Below are 24,743 nucleotides of genomic sequence, written 5' to 3'. Positions count from 1 at the left end.
AGGCAGCATTCCGCCGGTAGAGCCCCTGCTCGGTGGGTGCCGCCCCCGGACTGGACTCTGCAGAAGCCGGATCTGGACTCCCCTGCACGGCCGCGGTGCATCGCGTTGCCGGCCCCTGGAGACGGACCGCGACACAATGGGTCCAGTCAGGTGAAACTACTCGACGTGTTTGTCTCGATTCTTCCAAATCCGGCTGGTTTCCCTGCACACAAGCCGCCATTTTGTCCAATCGTGTACCGATGTCCCTTCGGCTCCGGGAGGTGTCAGGCGCTCCGTGTTTTACTTCCAGCCCCGCTCGGCTCGGAGGGAGCAGTGGGGAAAACAAACAGGTCGGACGGAGACGGAGAGGAACCGGCGGGACGTGGAGCTTCTCTGGCGGCGAAGGAATCGTTTTTCCCGGCGTGAGGCTCGTGTCCGGTGCTCCCTCACGGCTCCATGCTGGTGCTCCGGTGCTTCTCTCCCTTCCGAGCATGTTGCCGCCTCCCAACCTTCTGCTAACCGGGCTGTCGAGGCTCGTCTACCCGCTGCGGTTCGGTGTTTTCCTCGACGTTGTTTACCGGCGCTCACTCGACGGTTGATGGTTCGAAACCCGCTTTGAATTCTTCTTCTTTTTTTTTTTACCGGTGTCGACCTCCTCTCGACATGCACACAAGGCGCCTGGTCAAGCGGTCGATCCTCGGCAGCCGCGTGTACGCGCCGAGTCCGACCGGCGACGGAGCTCCGGTGGCCGGGGTGGTCCAGGCTGTCACCCGGGAGAACAGGGACGTGTCCACGGCCGCGGGGCTCCGGCGCAGCGTCTACACGGTGCTCCTGCAGGACGGGAGCCTCCAGGAGTTCTCCGAGGAGGAGCTGGCGGCCGGGATCGACCACACCGCGGCCAAGGCACCGCTCCGATCCAGCCTGAAGGTGGGTCAGTGCCTCCGGGCAGAGCTCCGGTTGTTTTTGCAGCGTTTTCAACCCGCTTCCTGCTGCAGCTTCTGCGGCTGGTGACAACACATCCGACCGGCGGGGACGAGCTCTGCGTCGCCCGGAGAAGCTGCAGCAGAGACCCGGTTGCATATTGCATGAAATGTCGAGCTGTCATGACATTTGGCGACAATCAGATAAACGGGACAAAGGGCTTGATGGGGCCTGCGCAATGTTTACGTGGGCTAGTGGGTGGGTGAGCCGAAGCAAACAAACACACGGCCGGGGACTGCAGCGTTTTTTATGGGATACGCTCCCCAGGCATTTTGCACAATGGCTAAATTAATATTTGTGTTTTTTTTTGCATCATATTTGTCACATATCATTTTGTGCATGCCGCCTGGAGTTGCACATTTGCACTCAGGGGATGTGTTTTGCACGTTTTCATTCAAAGGTGACGCAACCTTGCCACACACTGTTTTCTGTTGTCATGCACAACAAGGCCACTGATGGTTAACACGGGTTAGAAGAGCTGCTGAGGTGTTTTTTTTTTCTTTCTGGCATCACATGCAGAATATAAAGTTTCAATCATATCCAGATTAATAGTCTGATGTGGGTCCAATTAGCACTGGACAAATTGTCTTCACATCCACCTTGTGCATGGCCTCAGATAAAGACTGTGTGAGGACAAGAGGTCAATCCTTGGATAAAAGCACAATTTTTGGCACTGTGTGTGTGTGTGTGTGTGTGTGTGTGTGTGTGTGTGTGTGTGTGTGTGTGTGTGTGTGTGTGTGTGTGTGTGTCCTTTTTATAGTGTGGGAGTGACTGAGGAATGCCTGAGACTGAAAAAAATGGCTTGTTTACAGTCTTTGATTTATTTTGATTGGTGGGGTTTGCTCCTCCTTGAATTTGTGTGTGTGTGTTGTGTGTGTGTGTGTGTGTGTGCATGAGTGTGTATTGTGCTTTGATGAAGTAGCTTAACAGGGCTTAAACTGCGAAGTCTTACCTTCATAACCAAAAGGGGAAATGTTTGGCCACTGTTTGTTGCCACTCATGCAGGACTGCTCACATTTCCTTTTATGCAAATGTCAGTGAGATCAGTGTGAATTTGCAGATACAGCAGCACCACCCAAACTCCAGCCCCCACCCCCCCGGCCTGGAAAGCTTGTAAATCCTTAATAAAGTTGTAAACTGTTTATTTAAAACTTTTACACAGACAGGCCAAAAATCTCAACCAGGAGGAATGCAGCGGCTCTGCAGCGTGGAGATTTGTGTGATGGGGAATGCAGAGTGTAAACTTTGCAACTCTCTTGTTTTTTCACTTGCACATCTTTGCAGCAGCGAACTCACAAAAGCTGTTGCACAGTATTGTTGCCGTCTGCCGTGCAGCCGAGGCTGAGGGCGCGGGCCTGTCAGCACAATGGTCAAGTCTCTTTCAGCACGACGCAATTCCGATGTGAGGACGAAAACAAGCAATAAAATGAGGAGGAGGGGTCTGTAGTGTGTGTGTGTGTGTGTGTGTGGATTCACATGTGCATTGCTGGAGTGTGTGATATCTTGGATGTGCCTTCCCCCCCAAATGCACAATTGTACGTTTTAATGAGTGAGAGCTGACTACTTCAATCTTTGGAGGGTGGGGGGGGGTTGTTTGCGAGGGCACACTGCCCCATTTGAGTTGCAGCTGCCCGGCCAACAAAGCCGGCTCCCCCAGGTTGGCAACGGGTGGCGTGCTCCTGAGAAGCTGGATGCTTGGCACATTGCCTGGTATGGCTAACGAATGCCCCCCATCCCAGAGAGAGGGAGGGGGGGGGGGGGGTCGCCACGATGCCACTTGTTGACTTGTTGATGCTGTGAGCAGCGCTGCACAGATTTCTCACTGCTAACAAAGAGCCATTACTCGTTTTGTTTTGCCGGGCCTTTTGTTGTTGTCGCATGTTGACCGTGGGAGTCCATGAAGCTTGTTGACAGGAGCTGTGTGAGTCTTTGTTCGGGAGTGGTGGTCCCAGGCAGGGGCCGGCCGTCCCGATTGGTCCACTGAGCGGCATCAGCGTGAAGCGCGGTGAACACGGGGTCAAGTCTGAGTGCTGCCGGCCCTGCATTGATATGAGTAATTTACTATGGCTGATGTGTCTGTCTCCACTATGTGTTATGTGTGTTTATTAAAATATAATCACAAGTTTGGCACACTCAAAATTTGAATCTCCTTTTCCTATTGCATATGTGTCAAAAAGTAATTTTCTCCTGCAGAATTACGTCCTTTATAACATCCAGAAGAGAAAAGGTCCCGGCCGAACGATTTTGGGGGAAATATTAAGTTGTGATCCTGGATTGCTGTTACAATTTTAATCATAATCATTTCCTGACGCTAACCTCCAGGCCTGTGCACAGGTGTGAATTAGAAATGTTTGTTATAAGCGTAATGCCAAATTTATCTTATTTTTCTTGACAATCAGATTGGATAAGATTTTACTGTGCTGTTTGCTGTTGATGTCTGTCAACGTTTTTTTTAATTCAGAAAAGTAGATGAGCTATTTTTTGTAAACACCTCGACCAATTGAGCTCACATATATTAAGATATTACATCAACACCAAACATGAGATACCTCAGTGTTATTGAAATACGGCCACATGAGTTTCAGTCATTTTGGGTAATTCAAGGAATCACTGTTATTCAGATATTTATTTACTCTCTCACAATTTGAAAGTGGCACTCAGTTTGCATTTTTTATTTTAAATCGAAATCACATTTTATTCTGGAAAATCTTACGTGACCCTGTGTTGATGCAGTGTTTACAAATCCACTCATCCAAGACTGCAGTTTAAACCCTTATTCCGTGTTTTATGTGTTTTCCTACAGTTTATGATTAAAAAAAGTTACCATCTTATTAAAGATTGCAGTTTGAGTCATGAATATCTCCAATCGTGATCACATCCATTCGATGCTCCAATAAAAATCCACCCGGCTCCATTCGAGCTGAAAGGTGAAGTCTGTTGGGATTTTACGACATCGGGTCCGTGGAATTCAATCTGTGGTCCGTGCCAGCTTTGCTTTATTGTGACCTTTGACCCATAAAGGTATGAGAATCTTTACGCTTGACAAACTACTGCCCAAGGCAAGTAGATTATGAGGTGTGTGTGTGTGTGTGTGCCTGTGCGTGTGTGTGTGTGTGTGTGAAAATGAGAGATAAAGAGAGAGGGAGGAGGGTATCAGACACTCTGGATATTTGTTTTGTTCATGAGTGCAAGCACACACGCACACACATACACACACACACACACACACACACACACACACATTTACACCGGCTTTGATGCATGCAACTCACATTTCACAACTGGTTCGGTATGCTCCACAATTTCCTGGCTGCGTGAAATGCCATCATTCATAAGGCCGGTGAAAGGAAGGAATTGCCGTTGGTTTTATCAGAGGAGTACACACCTAATCTTCCCGGAGCTGGTGCAATCCATCTTGTTATTTTACTCAAGACTATGTTTTTACAGAGCGTGTTTGTGCACCACTGGGCGTCCATGCGACCGGCCAAATATCATGAGCGATACTCGATACCAATTTCTTGTGTTTTTTACCTCATTAATCTAAGTGAATTGTTCTGTGTGTGTGTTTGTGTCAGTGCACGTCTGTGTGCACGTGTGCGTAAGTTATTGACTCTGGTGCCGTTGCCTTTTCCACAGTCAAGTCTAATCATGTTACAGCGCTTTTGAGATAATGATCTATATCACACTCACACAGAGAAACACCCACCAGCCTGCATGTCATACTTGTCAACGCTCCGGTGGCATGGGCAGCCGTGTGTGTCACGCTGCCTTGTGTTTTGGCTTTTTCTCAGTGTGTTTCTAAAGAGCCTGATGGCTTTAGTTACCTACAGAGATGTGTGTGTCTGTGTGTGTGTGTTGGTGTATGCGTAGGTGCACACAGGTATTCATGTGTAACATCTTTTCTGTTGTGTAAGAGAAGAGATGAAGTTGGGCTGCTTTTTTTTTTTGTACATTGCTACAGGTAGGCGTTCTCTGAGCATTGTGGTGGGGAAAATGATTTTCTTTTGTGTCAGTGAATAGTTTACGTTGGTACGGGTGTGTGGTGCAAGAATATGTTGTCCTGTGTAATACAGTCTTGCTGTATGGAGAGTCTTTATTTGTGTGCGCTGTTGCGTGTCATTTTCAGGGAAGCAGAGACATCTGTGTGTTGTGGATCGATTGTGTCACTAGAGAATTTATATGAACGGCTCAAACAATTGAACTTGAGCTGTTTTCTGACATGAAAATTGGTGCTGACATTTTTCAAAACTATGCCTTCCACAAATGTGTGGAAATGATTATTTAGTTTTATTTTAATCGCCAAAACCTGTCAACTTGTCTATTATTGCACAACTTTTTAATCCAGAAATGTTTGTATTCCCTTGTTTTCCAGTTTTCCTGTTTGTTTGGGTCCCTGCGGTGTTCTGTCATGTTTGTTCTAAAACATCAGTCTAGCATGGCCTCAGTTTACTGTATTTTTAAACTTCCATTAAGAAACTACATTAAAAATGCACAAGTATTGTTAAAATAAACTTTTTTATAACTTACCATTGTGCATTTTTTTTAATCCATCGGCTTTAGAAACTGCAAAAGGCTAGTTTTACTTTTCTGTAAACCATATTGGAACATTAACTCCATTTAAAATTAAGACATACAAATATTAAATTTGGGTGATACGATTTGATGGCCGCAGCCCAGACTCAGACTTTCTAACTGATGCTGTATTGAAAACCTTTTTCTGTTATTGTTTCCAAGAACTTCTAGCACTATATTTTAATAGGCAGTGTACTGCACAACTTTCCATCAGTGTTCATTATTATAGAGAACTCATGTATGTGTTCCTCTCACCAAGCATCTACTTATGTCTTATTGCATCTCTCTCCAGCATTGCTCCAGCAATGGAGCTCCAGAGGGCCACAAGATGAACGGCGGCTCTCTCAGCCCAGAGGCGGTGGAGGAGCATCGGATGGCTGACAGCAGCAAGCGTGTCGGCCGGGACCCCGACACCCGATCAGTGTCCCTGCTAGAGCAGAAACGCAAAGTGGTCTCGTCCAGCATTGATGTGCCTCACGCAAGGTAAGGAAGCTAATGCATGTGTGGTAAAGAGTCACCGACTGTGAGGGATCAGCTCAAGCTCAACAGAATTTGTGTTCCATACAAAAAACAAAAGCGACAGCTGTTCTTCCCCAAAAACGTCAGGCATATTCATGTGTTTCTTGGCTTTAAGGCAACAGTAATTGTCTGTTTTATCTTTGCTATGGAGCAGGAAACACATACAAGAGGGTAACTGATGCAATTTACTATTTTAATTGACTCTCAGGGCCCTGAGTCCTTGTTGCACCACTTCTACAAATTTGGAAACCACCAGAGGCATGTCATTTAAACATAATTGCTCGAGAAAGTTATGGCAATAACATGGGATTCATCCAAAAGTGACATTTTGCAGCAATCCTTCAATATTCAGGACATGAATACACTATTACACCAGCTACACTTTGGCATGGGATTAAAAATGAATTGATGGCATTGAAGTGAAAGTGGATTCCAGTCAAATTACATTGTATCTAGTCGGCAGCTTCAAAAATGGCTTCAAGGATGGCAGCCAACATAAAGTCAATCGTCTTTATGAGATGAAACATCGATATCATTAACCTGCAATGAACTCTGCATGTATGAACTGAATCCAAACTTCCTCAAGGACAGGAATCAGTCTCTCACTGACAAGGAACTGGGAGACACATACTAACCCTACCCCATACTTACAGGCAGCAACATACGTATGAAAACAGACACACCCGCTTGCACATAGACAAAAATACACACACACACACACACACACTGGTAATTATATACACACACAGAGACACACACACACAGGTTTGTATTTCTATCTTAGTGAGGACACTCATTGACATATACTTTCCCTAGCCCCTTACTCTAAACGTAGCCATTCAAACTTAATGCCTAACCCCAACCTAGACCTAATTCTAACTCTTACCCTAAAACCAAGTCTTAACTCTGAAACAGCGCATTAAAAAAGTGAGTTAAAATGTCCTCACTCTGTAGCGTCTATGCTTAAAATGGTTCTCAGAAATATATAACTACAGGAACACACAAACGCAGACAAATATTATTTTAAGAAAGTCAACACAATCACAAACTGAAGCTCGTCCGCAACAGGTCAATGACAATAGGCAGCGGTGAAGAGCAGTTTAATAAAGAAACAACATTCGCTTACTTTTAAATGCGAACACTAATGGGTCTTAAAGCACGGCACTGTTATCGAACATCACTCCCCATTACTGATGGATAAATCCAATCGATGGCAACTTGCTGAAAAGTACAGTAAAAGTCGCCCAATCGACCAGCTTTATCACTGCATCCTGAGACGTGCTGTAAACATAATAGTTATTGCTGATGAAATATAGATTAGTTTCTCTCTCGTCGTCCATTAAGAGGTTAAAACTCCCCTTAAATTGAATCTATCACATGGATTAGACAGAAGTTTAACTATTGCCCTTAGTGTAATTACCTCCTTGCATATGGAATGCAATCATATTGATATTTATATGGTTATTGTGGAATAGCTTATTGATTGTCTCACTGGCCTTGCACAAGTTCAGCTTGTTCCCTCGGCTCAGGCACGACCACTTGTCTGAAATGCCTTATAAGTTAGAATTTACATTCATTATTAAAAGCTTCACATGTTTCCAATTATTGTTATAACCACACAAAATGTGTCATGATGTGTCTGTCGCCAAAATCCCAATACCAAGGTTTTATTTGTCCTCCCATAAGTAGAAAAACTAAAAATAGAAGTTTAATTTACTATTTCTAAGAAGCTACTGGTATTTTCCGGTTTGGTATTTAAAGTTTTATTGGTTGTTACTGCATGGGTGTAACTCTACCTCAGTAATTTTGTTGTCTCCTGCCAGGTAAGTGAAGAAAACCCTTTGCACACCCTTAATGTGTGTGTGTTTTATTGCTTGTACTCTGTGTAATGTCACCAAATGTCGCAGTGTTTCATTTAAGTTTTTGCTCTTTAACAAAAGGAGAAGGGTATGACGTGCAACAAATGTCCCATCGTTGGAATCTGTCCTTTGTTTTAGGAGTTACTGTGCATTGTTTACGCCTAAACCATTAAATAGTAAGACGCCCATCGATTACAGAGATGCCACAATACTTTGGTTGGTGCCAAAATTCTCATGGTACTTGTTTTCCTAGATGCCAGAGATGATTCCTTCTGGACTGCTAATGGCAGCAGTATAAGCTGCCACGTGTTCTGATGTCAAGCTTGAAGAGAGATAGAAAAAGGCTGTAATCCATAACAGAAACACATGGGATTGCAGCAGCATGTGCGGGTGTAGCAACAGGTTTTTATCTGCGACTATAAACTTGCTAAGACTGGCGTATGGAGAAATGATGCTTGTGGAGCGGATCATCAGGGACAAATTACAGATAACCAAAAGCCTTTATGAAAATAGTTCCACAGAGCATTTTAAATACAAGGAGGAAACTATTCAAAATCATCTAAGCACCTCAAACGCAAGCATTTGGAATCAAACCCTGGTCCTACACATTTCCTACTTTGAAATATCTTTTATAGTTAGAGTCCATTCAGTTCACACCTTCTTTATTTCACAAGAGTTTTTTTATTTTGATATTTTTAATCAAAATCCCAATTTTTTTGTCAACGACAAAGACTTTAAATCTACTTACTTTGTGTATAGCACTTCAAAGTTTGGTCCTCAAAATCCAAAGATCTATTGTGCTTGTCAAGTGTTACGTCAAACTCTCTGCACAGCCGGACTTCAGAAAAAAGGAGCATGAAAGAAAAAAAGCTCTTTTTTCAGATATCCCTACAGTGACCTCTTCAGCGCACAGCCCCGATATTGCCTCAAGATTAAGATCCATGGCTCTTATCCTCTGCACACCTGCGACCGATTTTCAGCCCGGCTCCGGCACCAGAGAAGAAATGGTGTCACCCCCCGCCCCCCCCGACCACATAGTAACGTTTATCTTTAATGGCGACAAGGGGGAGAAAAGGAGGGAGGAAGGATGCTTGACGGGATGGTGAAAAAGGGGACCGGGGAGTAACCTGGAGTGAAGGAAATGTGGAGAAGGGCAGGAGGGTAAAGGAGATGGAGAGAGCATTTGTAAGAGTGTAGATAACAGCTAAGGAGACAGAGAGAGAATGCCTGAGGATTCTTTTTTCAGATAACTCTCCGGAGAAGTCTGACCTTGAGGTGGTTAATTGCACTCTTGAAAAGTTGCCTCTCTGCAGGTGATTTGCCAGGAAAATGTCTGACTGTTTGATGGCTCTCCGGTTTCTTTGTACCCCAGATACAATCGGTTTCTCACCTCACCGGGAGCAGCTGAAGTACCCTAATGCCTCTGCAATCATTTGGAAAATAGAGGAAAAATGACAGTGTGACGTATAGATGTTAGACCTCGGGGGTTTTGTGTAGCTACATATCACGGGTCTGTCGGCCGGCTCAGCTCCCATTACTTTATTGAGTAGCTTTTCTCATTGTATTTGTTTACAGCACATTTGCTACTCCCGCATTTTCTGAGATCTTGCGCCAAAAATCAATAGGTGTCATTCGATGATTGACCTATTTTCTGCATTGGCCCAACTCCCAAGTGGTTCCCTTTATGAAAAGTTTCCTAAATGTGCTGTCGCCAAAGATTTAGAGGCAGGAATTGCTCGCTGTGGCAGATTTTCCAGATTTGTTGATACCATACTTATTGTCTGATTCGGTCTTTACTTAATGCTCAGACATCTCTACACACTGTCAGGCTGCTGGGTCCGCTCCTTCTTCCAAGGGCTTATGTTTATTTTCTATGCAGGAAACAGTCAATTGTAACAAGAGCTTGCGGGGTCAGACCAGTGGGAACGAATGGCTTGGCTTTTGACAAATAGTGTTCTGGAGACTAATTGCTAACAGGGGAAGTGAAGTATAATCTTAGTTGAAGGGGAAATCAGGAGAAAGCTCTGGTTATTATTGCAAGACCCCAAAACAACAGGTCTGGGGGCTTCAAACCCTTTTCTCCTCTGACCGCCAACAGTTAGCCCTCCCTTTGTAATGTTAACAAAGTTTACTCACGGTTCTGAAAAATAACAGGATCCACTGCTGGCCCTCATTGATGTTGTAAATGTTATTTTATTTATAACTTCCAGCCCAACACAGTGACCACATTTAATTTGATTTATGACAACTGATCTCAATTTCTTGTCTTTGTAAGATAAAACTAGGAGTGAGTGGTTTATTTTGTGCATTCTGTTGATCAAAAGTAATGTCTTTGTTAAATTGCTGAGCAAATCACGTGTTCCACACTGAGCCTGGAGAATCAGCCAACTCCGACAGGACTAAAGACTTCCCATCCTGAGGAAAAAAAGAAAGAAGCCCAAAGGGATCGTTATTGTTGTTTGTCTTTTGATAAAGTGGCATGGCTCAGTAAACAGACTCTTTTCTCTCTGCTCTGGGTTTTGTTTCTTTATTTTCCGCCGTACCTTTTTGGAGCACTGTCACTGCTCGTACTCCCTTTGCACAACATGTTTATGTTTGTGGTGAAAGAGGGTGTTTGCGTTTCGAAACAAGAGAAAGGAGGGGAGGACCGAGTGTGTGCACGTGAGCAGTGTCGGTTCTCCAATGAGTGAGTGACACAGTGCGAGCGAGAAAGATACTCTGCCATTGCCAAAGAAAACTGTTTCCCTGGTATAAATGCCAGTGGAGTTCAGAAACCATCTGAAAAGACAGACCTCATAATCCTTGTTTTCCTCTCGCTCTCCTTTCAGTTCAGCGCCTCGCTCTCCCAGTCTCCATGTACTTGTTATGTGATTGAATACTTGAGGTTTCGCGCAACAATTTACTTGACCAACCAAGTGTGGTGAGTTAAGTATTCTGTTAAACTTCATCAGATACGCCGAACTACACACAGCTAATAATATCAAACAGAAATCTGCTTGTATTTATACAAAAGGTCATTGGCCAACAGAGGGTTCTTGCTTTTGAGTTATGACAATAGCTCCCAAAATGTCAAACATCATAATAGGGAAATACAACATTTGGTTGCGTTGAGACATTTATTTTGTATTTATGTGTCCTTATAAAACGGTAATTTGTGGTATAGTGTGAAAAAAAACAAATAATGACCAGATACTGTGCAGATACAAAATGCTTCCCTGAGTATTAGATAATTTCAGCAATATAAATTTAAAACAAACATACTAAGTACATATCTTAGAGTAGATTTCAGAAGTACATTAAATAAACAATCAATTAGAATTGTAGCCAGCATGAGCTCATCAAAACCATTATTTTTGTTATGGTTCAGTCGCTGTGATATTTTTAGTCTCTGCTTTATAAAATCCTGTTGGGACAGACCCAAGGTCCCTAGTGCTGCTCACATGGGGGTTAAAAGCTCTGTGATTATATCTTGGTACCAGGTGCATTCATGTTTTGAAAGGGATCAGCCAAATCTTAAAATCAATTCTGAGAGTATCAGCCAACCACTGCAAATAGTAGATATGATCTAATCTGTGTCAGGATTACACATAAACTATCATGTGCACCTGTTGTAATATCAGATTGATTCTGTAACCTCCTACTTTCCATCTTTAGTGTCTCTGCGTAATATAACTTTGTTTAATATGACAACATTAAATGTTACACTTTGGAGAAGAATAAACGCACTGGAGATGTGAAGACAGCTGAGACAAAAGCACCTTGTGTGCCTTGGGTCATCACTGAGATTTTCTAGCATGAGAGATTTTCTTGAAGGAACACATCTTATTAAACAACGGCCTACATGGATTACTAAATATCATATCAGGGTTTATTGGATTGTTTTATCTCTACATGCAAGAACCAATGACAAGCGCTTGTAAATATAGACTCACAGGATCACTGGAGTTTTCTTTGTTCAAGGCTTGAAAACAACCTCAGTGGTTCCCTCAGCATTAGATTGCATATAGACTAATCAAAGGCAAAGCTCTCACTCTTGTCACTCTGTAAATACCAATGGCAGACTAGCGAGAGCCACATTGAGTCGGTCTCCACTGGCTCCTTTGACAGGTTTCTGGCTCCTGAGAACATTACCACCTGTGATGCCGCGGGAGTGGAATTATGAGTTTAAATTTATATGCAAATTGGCTCTTTAATTAAGCGCGCCAAATATCAGTGAGTGTGAGTTGAGGAATGGCTAACCACGGATTAGTAGATGGGTAGCCTAATTCACTGTGATCTTTTGCCAAAGCACTGGGCCACTGCAGACATGTGAAGGCAATGTGTGTGTTGTTGTGATCTCAGTCCAGGCTTTACAATCACTTGAACAGTGAAAGACTTCAGAGCTACTTGCTCAAGTAGCTCCAAGTTCATTGACGTACATCTGACTACTAATTACAACAGCAGTTGTCAAGGGTTGTCAAGCTAACCCCTAACCCTTTGAAAGAAAATAATTACATTTTTACCATTGTTCACTATCGGCGGTTTAAATGAAAGTTCTATGCTCACTTTGATGCTATTATGAAAATGTGAAAATAATGCATCATGTATAACATCCGTTTTGAAGCCATCAGCAAAGATTTATTTGCATTTATTGATGTCGTAAATAAACATAACATAGTTTCTTCTGAGTTTGAACAGCCTTTATGGCTGTCAAGGGAGCGACTAAATGTGCTGGCCTGTTTCAATCGAAGGTGTCCTAGAAAAAGTCCTGAATATGCTAATTTGTCCAACATCGTAGTTATTTTATCTGCAAGGTAGAATTGTGTTCTATCGTTTCCTGTCTACTATCCATAATACAGAGTGTAGGGCCTCAAATCCAGTGTTTATGTGACAGAAGGCTCTGTGGCTTCAGAATAATCCATAGTACCCAGCTTTAATGGATTGATGGCCCAGAGTGCTGGAGAAGAGAGAAAGGCTCTAATTGATTCTATTGACAAATGTGCATTATGGTTATCTAAGGTATATATGAGGTGGTGCAAATTGACAGATGTGTCAAGTGTCCAAACAGAAGCCCTAATTAGCAGGTAAACTGAGTGAACCTCATTCTCTGGGCAGTTCAGTATATGCGTCCTCTGTTAATGTCAGTTCCTAATTTGTACAAAAAATGCACAACAATGATACATTTTCAAATAAGTTGAAGTCTTCCAGGATCTCCTTATTTCCTGGATCATTAGCAGGGATGAGTGTTTGGTCTATGGCTTTGACCTTGAGGTCAAACAGCAGGCTTCCCAGTGGAATAGGCCACATTAAAAAGCATGTTAGGTCAGGGGTATGCTCATTGTTTTCTTCAACATTCACTGGGTTATGCATTCTGAATTCCCCATGGTCAGACTATCAACATCAAGCACTTGTGTATGGTTCCAGGGTGTTCCAGGGATGAGCGGATCTGTGGCTCTTCATAATAACAATGTACCTACTACTAGTGTTTAAGAATTTGCACAAGGTTTTTGGCCACTCCAACAAAATTGTCAATTGGCACCCTGTGTGACTTATTCATCCCCAAAATGAAAATCAAACTGAAGAGTTGCAATTTCGACAGTGGAGGGGATTGAAGCGGTGACCTGCTAACAGAGCAGGACTTCCAGGGAGCATTTCAAGTGTTGTAGGAGTGCTGTGTTGTTTCCTTGCACAATAAATATTAACAATGAAAAAGAAAACTACATCTGAAAAATAATGAGTAAGAAAGGAACAGTCAAGGGGTTACGAGGTTCAATTATTGTGCACCCCCTCATATTATTTTTTTTAGGTATACTGTACTGACCCAGGCTAAGTTTTCGTTTAGGACAAAGACATTGTGACACAACAAGGAGGCGACATGTTTCTCAAGTGTAACCTATTAAAAACAAACCCAGGCCCACAGAAGTACCCCCTCTCTGCCCTATTTCTAATTATGCTCATCTATTTTGACGCTCCGCTGACCTGTCTGTTGTCAATTATTGATATCAGTCATGCTGACAGACTTTATTAATTAAAAATTGAGATGTACTAATTAAGAGCACAGCACGGTGGTCTCATAATTGTAGCCGTGTTTAATTTGAGTGTCGATCATCAATTTTATTGCAGTTTAGCATAGTGGGTGTGTCATGATAGAAGGGTGACCAAAGGTATGGTGGAAGTGTGCATGTGTATGAATATATGTCTTTGAGCTAGCAATCATATATCATACTGTATATACCACTCCAACTTACCACTTTCCAGATTGTCAGCGCTCCCTGCTTTTAAGACCAGATGTTATGACTTCCTTTCTTTGTTTGCATTTTGCAACATTTTGCATGAGAACATTATTTCCAACAACAAAACATATCTGCTGCTTTAAAATGTGGATTTCTTAAAAGTTTGTTTAAATCGATTGATATGCAAGAGATTATCAAGGGAGTGAAATGAAGAACAGGTTTTATGTGCTTCAGTAACTTGCCTTAGTCTCATGCAGACCCACTTTTTAAAAGGGAACAATATGATTCCTCCTACCGGACCGCCAGATGAGATGCTTTCTTTTTGGACTTGGAATTAAATGTGGAAAAATGCAGTGAAGAACAATGACTGCCAAACAGTATGGCTTTTTTACTGCTCTGTTCATCTGTTTATTACCGTTCCTTTACAATGCTACAGTTTAACTCTCATGCAATGGCAGAGATGTTGGCACACGTGCAGAATGGATTAATCTGTCAGCTGTGCCACATTATTCACCAGTGGCATCTCCCTTTAACACCCTCTGAGTCATATCAGTTCAGGACACAGGTGTTCTCTCCTTTCCTAATAAATGTTGAGATTAATCTCACATCGTCCCACGTGTCCTTTAAATCACCCAGGCAATGTTTTGACCACCACAATCTGTCGATACCATCAATAGCGTCTGTTCCAAGTGCAGTCGCAGGCGAATCATCTACAACGATAAGACACCCAATTACCTACTAATTAGCAGTTAGGAAGACATAACACCATCCTGACAGTTAACTGACCTTGAATCCTCAAAGTGCCTTTCAATGTGATTAAAAGAACACATATTGAAAGTCAACAAAAACCGTCAATCCTAGCCAGGCTGCAAAATGGTTTCAGGCTGTCTATTAAAGCATATCCCTGTTCATTTACACAGACAGAAGCACTAAAAATGAAAGTGCTGTACTAGATTTGTACACAAGACTTTGCCTTTATATGATTCAAACTGAATGAAGAACCATGCCGCCTACACTCCTGTTAATTCCCATATGTAATATGGATCCACCTTCTGGACTAACAGATGTAAAGAAGATATTAACACCATGGGAGAAGCTGTAATGTACTCAGCGTGGTGGCATGTAACTGCACCTCTTTATTAGCAACAAGATCTTTCACATCAGTAAATGTACAAAGTTATGTAGTATTTCCTCACATACTGGCTTGATTTATGGCGGAATCATCTTTAATCAGCTTTTATCAATCACCATCTGCAAATCGTGTGCAGCCTCTCGACAGTTGGCATCCTTTGAATTCGTCTCAACAGCATTGAATCCAATAAATAGTTAAATTAGCCCGACAAGTCAAAACCATCCCACAGATATCTTCTTCAACAAAGAGAGAGACCTTATGTTGTCAGAAGGGAGCGATAAAGTTAATTGAAAGTTATCCATTTCTTAGTACAGCATCTGATGTCCATCTGCTGGGGCCGATCCACGGAAATTGTTCCAGAATGCAACAACAGTAGAATATCCTTTTACTCCATAATCCATTAAGGGGCCTCCATGGTTTTTGGTGTCTCTAATAAGATTTTATACCTGCAAAAGGCAGCAGACACTTCAGCGTTTACTTTGTCTGTGTATGTCTTCTGAAAGCTTGCAAATATTGACGAAACAAAGCTGTACCATCAGAAATCTTACAGGTTGTGTAGCCAATAGTTCAAGGACCATTGGGAACAGGACAGAATTTCTACAACTGCGGAAATGTTTGAGGAAAGATTTTGCGAGTTGGTAAGAAAAATCAATATGATGTTACTTTGCCTGCACACAGGGAAAACAGCCCAATTTGGCCTATTTTTTTAAGAACTCAATCAAAACAACCTCTTCTAGTTGCCATGATTGTTGTTGTCAGAATCTCTCCAGTCTGGGCTTACCCATAGTGGATGTATTGCTTAACCAGCTTGTTAAATATAAAGGATGCACAGAAGTATGTGCATTGATTTGAAATGGATATATCTGTTTTTGTACATTAAGGCAGCGTAAAAAAACCCTAACAGGTGGACTTAATTTGTGAAGAAAAACCGTTATGTTTTAAACTATTTCCTGCATTATCCTCTTCATCTCGCAACTTTTAATCCTCTCTTTTTTGCATTTTTCCAGTGTCCTGCATACAGATATCAACTTTGCATTTATTCTCCATTATTGTTGCCTTGATCCCTTTGACCTTTTCTTCAAAAATCAACATTTAAAAGAAGCCTCGGAATGTAAAACAACCTCCTTTTGTTGTGCAAAAATCGGCAAACTTTAAATGTTGGGCCCCAGCTGCTTCACACACGTTCCAGATCATAATTGGTCCTTGCCACACATCCACCCAACCTTTCAAATATGATAAAGCCTCAGTTGTTGTATCTTCTCTCTGTAGGGGTTCTCTGTAATGTGCTCTCTCTCTCTCTGGCTTTGACCTGCACTCACTCTCTCTTTGTCTCTTGCTCTCTCTCTCTGCCGTTCTTTGTTCTTCAAAGACATTTCGTCATTAGCTTCACTAGCTTCACCTGCAAGCAGTGGTTTGGTTAGATTGCTCACACACACACACACACACACACATGCAGGCACACACACAACCCCCTGAAGGTAAAGGTTTGTTTTTCACTGCTCTGCCTATCTTCAGGTGGTCCCCTGTCACTGCTCAGAACAGCTTGTGAGGGACTAAATGGTCATCAGCGGCACTTCTGGCTTTGGGGTTAATACAGTGAGTGGGTGTATCTGAGTGTTCACATCCAGAGTGCCGTTGGAATTCAGAAGACAGCTGGTGCAGTTTCACCCCCAACCCCCATTGAGAGATGTTGTTCAGACCATCTCCTGTTTTCCTCAACATACACACACCACCCCCACCATCATAAAGCCCTTGATATGAGCGAGGCAGCAGTTTGGCCCCAAAACTCCAGACTCATCACCTCCCGCCCTTCCTCCCGTCCCTCCCTGTAAACAATGGGTTCCAGTGGCTGTGGTCACGTGACCCACCAGCATCTGCAGACGAGGTTGTTATTGTTTTGATTTGGGTTCCACATGCTGAACTTGACTCCCGTGCATGTGTGTGTGTGTGTGTGCAATCGTTTTAGGGGGTTGTGTCGGGTGGGACCGCCTGCAGAACTTGTGTGTGTGTGTTTGCATTTGTGCCTGAGTGTGTATTTGTATGTGTATGTGAATTGTGGTAGCTTTGGCAGCATTACCTCACTGCGAGCTGGAAATGGATGTGTTTACCAGGGGCTTCTCTCTCCCTCCCTCTCTCGCTCTCTCACTCTCTTAAAGATCCCTCTTATTTTCCTCTCTTGCAAACGTTTGAGGCTCACAGCCTTGATGGAGGGAAACATAACAGCTCATTAGACGCACAACCACACGCACACACACTCGCACGCACAAAGCACTTTCTGGAGTTTAGGTCTGCAAACATTAAATGCACACACACACACACACACACACACACACACACACACACACACACACACACAAACCATGTTACACAAAAATACTCCTCAATATAGCATGCATAATTCATGACCTCCCGTTGACATCTATGTAAACATGGGTGCTTCCCCTCAGCTCCTCTGTAGTGGGTCTTTGTGAGCGAGTTGAGTAAAATACTCCTTTACTCAACTCCAACCACACACACACATACACACACATACACACACACACGTTCATTCAGGAAGAACTACTCTTAAAGAACTAATGTTTGCATCCTCTACTCATTTGTGCCGTGTTGCATGTTAGACACAGTGTTATGGTGGATTAGTAGTAAACTGTGCCTTGCTGTTGCAAGAGAATAATTCTCACTGAACGTTACCAAAACAAAGAACTAACTGTACCTCCCGCCCTCCTCTTTCTCCCTCTCCCCTCTCTTTCCTCCCCCTTTTATCGCAGTCTCTCCCTTGTACAGTGCACTTTCCCCTCTTACTGTCCATCTCTCACAATTTCTTTTTCATTCCCTCTGTCTCTCTTTCATCGCACCCTTTTACCCAGATGGCTGGGTGAGCGTTCCATTGTTGCTCCTCTGTCTCCCCCTCTCTCCTCCTCCTGCCATCACCTCTCCTCCTGACTCGCTCAATCCCAACTCCCCTTCTCCATCTCTGCTTTCCCGCTCATTTCCCCCTCCGTTCTCCCATATTTCTCCTGCCCTCCCACACTCTAGCCCTCCCTCTCTTCCTTTGTCTCCTCTCTGCACTGGCTGCCCTGTGCATGTGTGTGTGTGCGACTATGTTTTTCCTCTGACTGACAGAGAGAGATGTTAACCCACTGCTGAGCTGTGTGCTGGCGTTGTAGAAAAGCCACCGTGGTTATGTTACTCCAGCATGTGAAATCTATAGCAACAACCACAGTGGTGCGAACTTGTTTGTCTGAGTGTTCGCTGACTAACAACTATATCCTAATTTGACACAGAGGCTTTTACCGAATTGGAAATCTGCCTCTTCACTACTATCTATTTGCTTCCAGTTGGCTGTTTGCACAGGGGAACTGTTATTTATATAAAAAAAACAGCCGTAATTAATAATGTACACATGTGGTGTACTGAACATCCATACGGATTCTTTACCCACAAAAACACCCACACATACATTCTAATTATGTATGCAAATGTGCCAATCATTTGCAGTTAACCCCCACAGGAAGGGTTAATGATTAATGATTGGTGCACAGTCACAGTCCCTGATTATGATATCACAGGCTGATGGACAGCAAAGAGCCATCTTTGACTCGCTTGAGTTTCATGTTGTTATGTTGATGTTTTATTTTGTCACAGTTTGTTTTGTTTTGTTTACCTTGGATTGCAGACGGCAAACGAAAAGCCCGCGGCACTGACCCTAACGCAGAGTGACAATTGGCACGTGGGAGGCTGAAACTGGCCCATCACTTTGTTGCCTCATTGTGGCTGCTCAGTGGAAACGTGCACGGCATACTGACACACACACACACACACACACACACACACACACACACACACACACACACACACACACACACACACACACACACACACACACACACACACACACACACACACACACACACACACACACACACACACACACACACACACACACACACACACACACACACACACAACTGGTGAGATACAACTCAGGAGTCCAGACTCATTTATGTTGCTTGAGGGTTTGACTTTGTGTAGTTTCCTGTTTTGTTGCTGTGTTCATTAATTGGAGACACATTTAGAAAGTCCTTTTGTGGGTTTAAGATCACTCTGCACACCAAGGCGCATGCTATACTGTTGCTTATGCTGATGTCCTCCATGAGAAGGAATAATCAATATTGCAACTATAATGTGATGCATTTGTATTTGTTTGAGGGGCGTATCGATTCCTACGATACCTGCTGTTTCTGTCAGCATCCAGTGCCTCTATTATTTTGTGTTTCAATATGTTTCATCACACGTTTGTGTGTGTGTGTGTATATATATATATATATATACACTATTATTGTGTACGAGGTGGTGAATTTTTTCTCTTTCTTTAGCAGCCCAGCGCTTTTAGGAAAATGGGGGTTATTTCTTAGACTAACAGTTTGCCCACCTACAATTAGCAGCTAGAGTGAAATGCTTGACTTGGTTTCACTACCACATGCTGAAGTTGAAAAGAATTTATGTTTGAAAAAAAAAAAAACACGAAAAGCAGCGTGGGGCTTTGTTTCTCTTTGCCCTTAGTTTCACATTTGATGCTGTACCTCCTGCTAGGCAGCGCGGAGGCAGCCAAATCTGTACAAGACTTGCTTCATGTGAGGCATTATGTTGTTAGAGTCCTGACAAACAAAAGCTTAGACAGTTAAAGACAAGGACTGTATTTCTTATGTGCGATTAATTCAAATGCTTTTCTTATAATTCAAATTGTAAATACACCAACATATGCCTGTTTCATTCCATAGACTGAATGTTTAGTAGGGCTCGTATTACAGCGGTAGTAAGTATTACAGCGGTTTCTTATGTTGTAATACGAAGGGGTAATTAGAGAGCTTGATTTACTTTTAAAGTTAATATTAATGTAGAGTAAATGCTTTTAGATGGTTGTCATTATAAATACGAGCATTTGTCTCATATGGCTGCATCTATGTGGGAAAACTGAGCTGAGGATTCTTTGTGTGGACTTGTTGACATGGTTGAGAGGGAAAGGGGCGGGCTCTGTGGGTGCTCATTTTTTTTTATCATGGCTGTCTCTTCTACGCTTGGTGTCACATCCTCATACCACAAAGCAGAAAATTAATCAGGAATGATTCTCGCCTGATGGAGAATCCCCCCCCCCCCCCATCCCCCAGAAAAACAAAAAAAGACAACAACAAATAAAAGGTTCCCTTCCCCTCTCTGTCTGTCTTCCTCCCTCTCAAACACCATTTCCAAGACTCAACAGAAAGGTCATCGACACACGTTTGTGACTTATCGTATTGATTATTTGACGACTAATGAGGGATTTTTTTCTGCCCTTTACCAACAACTATTAAGTTGCCAATGGGCAGGATACTGTTTTCTGCTTCTGGAGAGCGAGAGATACAGTGACAACAACAACATTTGAAGACTGTCACTGTAGGTGTGAAGATGTCAACAAGGGCGAGAAATGCAAAAAAAACACATGTCAGGTAGCGTTTCCTGGGTAAGTAAAGGTTAACAAGGCACAACTAGTGAGGAAACGGGGGAGCGAGGGAGGAAGACTCAGAAGGGGAGAGAGGGGGAGAGAATAAAGGGGGAGGGGTATGAGTAAAAGGCCTTTAGGTAAATGTTGAAGTGGCGGACAGATCCTTTGTCCTGCCTGGAGGCTGTGTGAGGCGATTGGACCAGCTGATAGGCCTTTTATTATGCCCTCCATCAGCTCAATCTCCAGGGCATTTATGAGCACCTTCAGCAAACACACACACACACTCACATGCACGCTGACACACACAGCCACCCCCTCCTTGGAGATGTAATTGGGAAAGAGGCCCCCCTCCTCCAGCGTGTGTATCGCTCTCCCGGGAGCTGAGGGGCTGTAGGTGTGTATGGGAGTGTGTGTCTGTCGGTGTCCGCGTGCCGTCATCTACTGTGGTTACAGCCACACTAGGTGTTTATAATCAAGCTCAGCGGTAATAAAAGGGTGCTTGTGTGTGTGTGTTTATGTCGGTGTTGTTTATGGCACTTATTGGCAGGTTGTGTATGTGTGTCTGGAGGGCAGGTGGGGAGAAAGGATCATTCGGGGGGTATCACGCTGCTCTTACGACCTCCATTGTCACAACTGCACTTGCCATTAAACACTGTGACGAACCAACACACACTCTGGTGGGGTGAAAGGTAGCTGGGGGAGCAGGCTCTCCCGACCCTTGAAGGATGAACTGATAAAGGGGGAGGAGACCTTTGATTAGGGTCAGTCACTCCAACTCCGGCCTGGTGGGGTTTTATGATCCTGCATTCAGTTAGAAGATTCATTCATAACATACAGGATCATTTTACCAGGAGCAAAGTCCATCACAATTGCTTAGAATGTAAAATGTAACACCGTAGACTCTACATAAAGATAGACACCATGTCTCCACTTCCTCCCACTATCCAGAAATGGAGCCAAAGACACAATGCCATCTTGCGTCGCCAGTGTCATTTGGAACCAGTCTGCACATCGGATGGAACCATGGTATCGAGGTCCTGCGGACATACGTGCTCGACCAATCGCGAGTCTGTCTCAGCTGTCAATCGTGATGTTTCACCTTGTTTATATAGCATCAAATAACTGATTAAAACCAAATGTACCTGAAAAATGAGCACTTGAACAATCAATCAAGATGCTTGACCCATGTTTTCTCTTTAAGGAGTTTGACACCGAAGCGATTGTAAAAAAAACAACACACTGTTTTTACAAATAGTATTTCAGAGTTTAAACAATGACAATTTGTGTTAATTAGCTTTTAGAGGTGCTGGTTGGATGATTTACCTTTGAACAGAGACTCTCTAGCTGTTTACTGTTTACTGTCTTTGTGCTAAGCGAAGCTAACCTGGTCCTCTCATCTATCTTGTATGCATCAAACTATTACTTTAATCAAGTAAGATACCAGGACACAAGTGGTTTATTAAATCCCTTGTTGACAGCTTTGATGCAATAAGTATGTATTGTGAATATCCATTGATAGAGCTTAGAGATTATTTAATACCATTTAAAACAAACTACAAATTCAGGTTTACAGTTTTCTTTAAATCTCTAGTTCCATTTGAACCACACTTGTCTCGTACCTCTGTGACTGAGGTCAGTAAGCACTCAGTCAGAACTATGATGCAGGAATGAGATCCAGTTTTAAGCCTGTGATGCAACAATAATACTACACCAGGCCGGAAAAAGAGCAGAACAAAGAGACAATAAGGCATCGTCTGTCCCAGCTACACACTTACAAACTTTTCATTTACTCCATTACTGACACAAGCGCAGATACTTCATTCCTAGTGCCTCATCCGTTTGTTTACTCCAGCGGCGCATTATATGGATGGACAGCGCTGAGCCAGGCTGAGAGAGAGAAAAGGGGGTAGAGGGGATAAGGAGAGAGACAGGTCAAAGAGATGAGGGGTGAAGGGATGTAGGGAAGAAGAAAGATGACGAAATTAAAGGATAGGTGGGGGAGAGAGAGAGAGAGAGAGAAAGAGAGAATATTTACCAGCTAGCCGCTCGAAAGGTCGTCATGACTCTCATGGCTGCTGCCTTTGTTCACATCAGTGGTCGACCCCCTCACTACACAAACTCTCTCTCTCTCTCTCCCTCCCTCTCTCTCACACACATGCACAAACATTCATAACTCCTCTGCCGTATATGCTGGCATGGGTCCAGGCATCCATGCAGGTACTTGCAAGCAGAAACATAAACATCTCACAGAAAGTGACACATTTACCCACACACACAAACACACACACACACTGGAAGTCACGCGCACGTACAAAAAGCCAAATGAGTTGCTTGGAGCAGCGAGATCCTGTGTATTCCCTCAGCTCATTAGGGCATACAGCGACATCAATTCAGGAAAAAACCCATCATTTGGTGTGTGTGTGTGTGTGTGTGTGTGTCAAGCGGGGTTATCCCTGCTTCCACCTCCTACCCCTCTCTCTTCTTCGATCACCATCATCATCATGCTTTGCATTTTAAATGTGTCTCCATCATTACATCTGTCATTCATTTCATTGTCACAATTTTTAGAACATACAAACCTATTTTTTGGAGAACCTCAGGGTTTTGACCCTTTATCATATTTTTGTAACATTGTTGACATTATCAACATGATTAAACTCTTGGTATCAGGAGTTGGGTTGGTTTTCTTTAGTTTTACATCTTGTGTGTTATGGTGCCTGATCAAGGAGACAGGAGATTATGTGGGACTTTAGCAGATGGTTGGTAATAAAAAACATATTGTGTGCTCTTAACTGACCTCAGTTTGCATGATTTTACATGAGTGCTAAAGTTCAAATAGAAAACGGATCTTAAAGCCACTGATGTACATTTATGTGGTGCAGTTATGTCTTGAAAGAGGAGACAAGGCTGTTTCCAACTTTCATTTCTCACAGAATCCTCTTCATTCTTTGTCAAAGTGCTTGTTTGATTCAAGTGCTGATTGAGTTCGGGGGAAATGAGGCTGAAATGCATCGATGAGGCCGTCACATGGGATTAGTTCACTGCATCAACACAAACACAATAGGTAAATACAAAACTGCAAAAACAACAGGGCCTATGTTTGAACTGAAAACAGAGATCATGACTGTAGGCATTAAAATACATGTGTTAGTGTTGCAAACATAGGGCACGTGTTTGTGGGAGCACAGTTGACACTGGCCTCAGCACTGGGAGGGATGGAGAAATATACCAAAAACAATTCATACTGACAGTTTAAAATTGAAGGTAATGAAATTGTAATGAAATTTGTTAAACCCTCTCTCCCTCGTCTACCTCACTGCCTATCACGCCTCTGCATCAATCACGCTGGGAGATGTTTTTGCTTAGCGGCCCCTCTGTCTGCTCTCCCCTCGCTGTTCTCCACATCTGCTGAAGCAATATTTGATAAAGGGGAACCCTGTTAGTGGTGAGTGTGTTGTGTGTGTCTGTGTGTGTTTGTGTGCATGGCTTAGAGTCTGGTACGTCAGTTGGACCTCCAACCAATAGCACCAATCTAGGGCACAGCCACTAAGTGTGTATGTGTGTGTGTGTTCACCCCAAGCCAATAGGGTAGCATAGCTTATATGCGAGAACCAAAACCTATAGTGCAAATGTAGGGCACGCTACTGAAGCATGTGTGGGTGTGTGTGGGTGTGTGTGTCAATCAAGAGGCACATAAAAAGGTAGTGGTAGCAGAGAGAGAGTTGATGATCATTTACCCTTAACTCTGTCCCCCAAGGGGTTAACTCTGTTTTTTGTGGATGTGAAATGTGAAGAAATCAGGGCATGTATACATCAATTTGACACACACATGTATTGAAGACCTGGTTCTCTTGCCTGTGGCACTTCTCCTATATGAACACATACACAAACGCTACCTGAAGACTGCACCTCAACAAGGCTGCATCAGATCCGTTTATGCTCAGTCTGGCTCGCTTTTGTCATGACATGTTTACATTCAAGTTCAAAGGTCATCCATTCACACAAAT

At 43.1% G+C, this 24,743-nt stretch overlaps 1 protein-coding gene across 1 annotated transcript in view; it reads left to right on the top strand.

Annotated features, from left to right (window-relative positions):
* The first annotated feature begins 516 nt into the window (after window positions 1-516).
* The window catches only part of znf704 (zinc finger protein 704), a 42,815-nt gene continuing 18,588 nt past the window's right edge, over window positions 517-24,743 (top strand). Inside the window, exons 1-2 of the mRNA XM_061093296.1 lie at window positions 517-906; window positions 5,825-6,015. Of these exons, the coding sequence (XP_060949279.1) occupies window positions 643-906; window positions 5,825-6,015 (455 nt within the window). The 5' untranslated portion in view covers window positions 517-642. The remainder of the gene's footprint in view (window positions 907-5,824; window positions 6,016-24,743) is intronic.

Source organism: Limanda limanda, chromosome 19, assembly GCF_963576545.1.
Source record: "Limanda limanda chromosome 19, fLimLim1.1, whole genome shotgun sequence".
Classification (NCBI taxonomy): domain Eukaryota; kingdom Metazoa; phylum Chordata; class Actinopteri; order Pleuronectiformes; family Pleuronectidae; genus Limanda; species Limanda limanda.
Note: the sequence above shows the minus strand (reverse complement) of the source record. Positions and strands in the feature narration are given on the sequence as shown.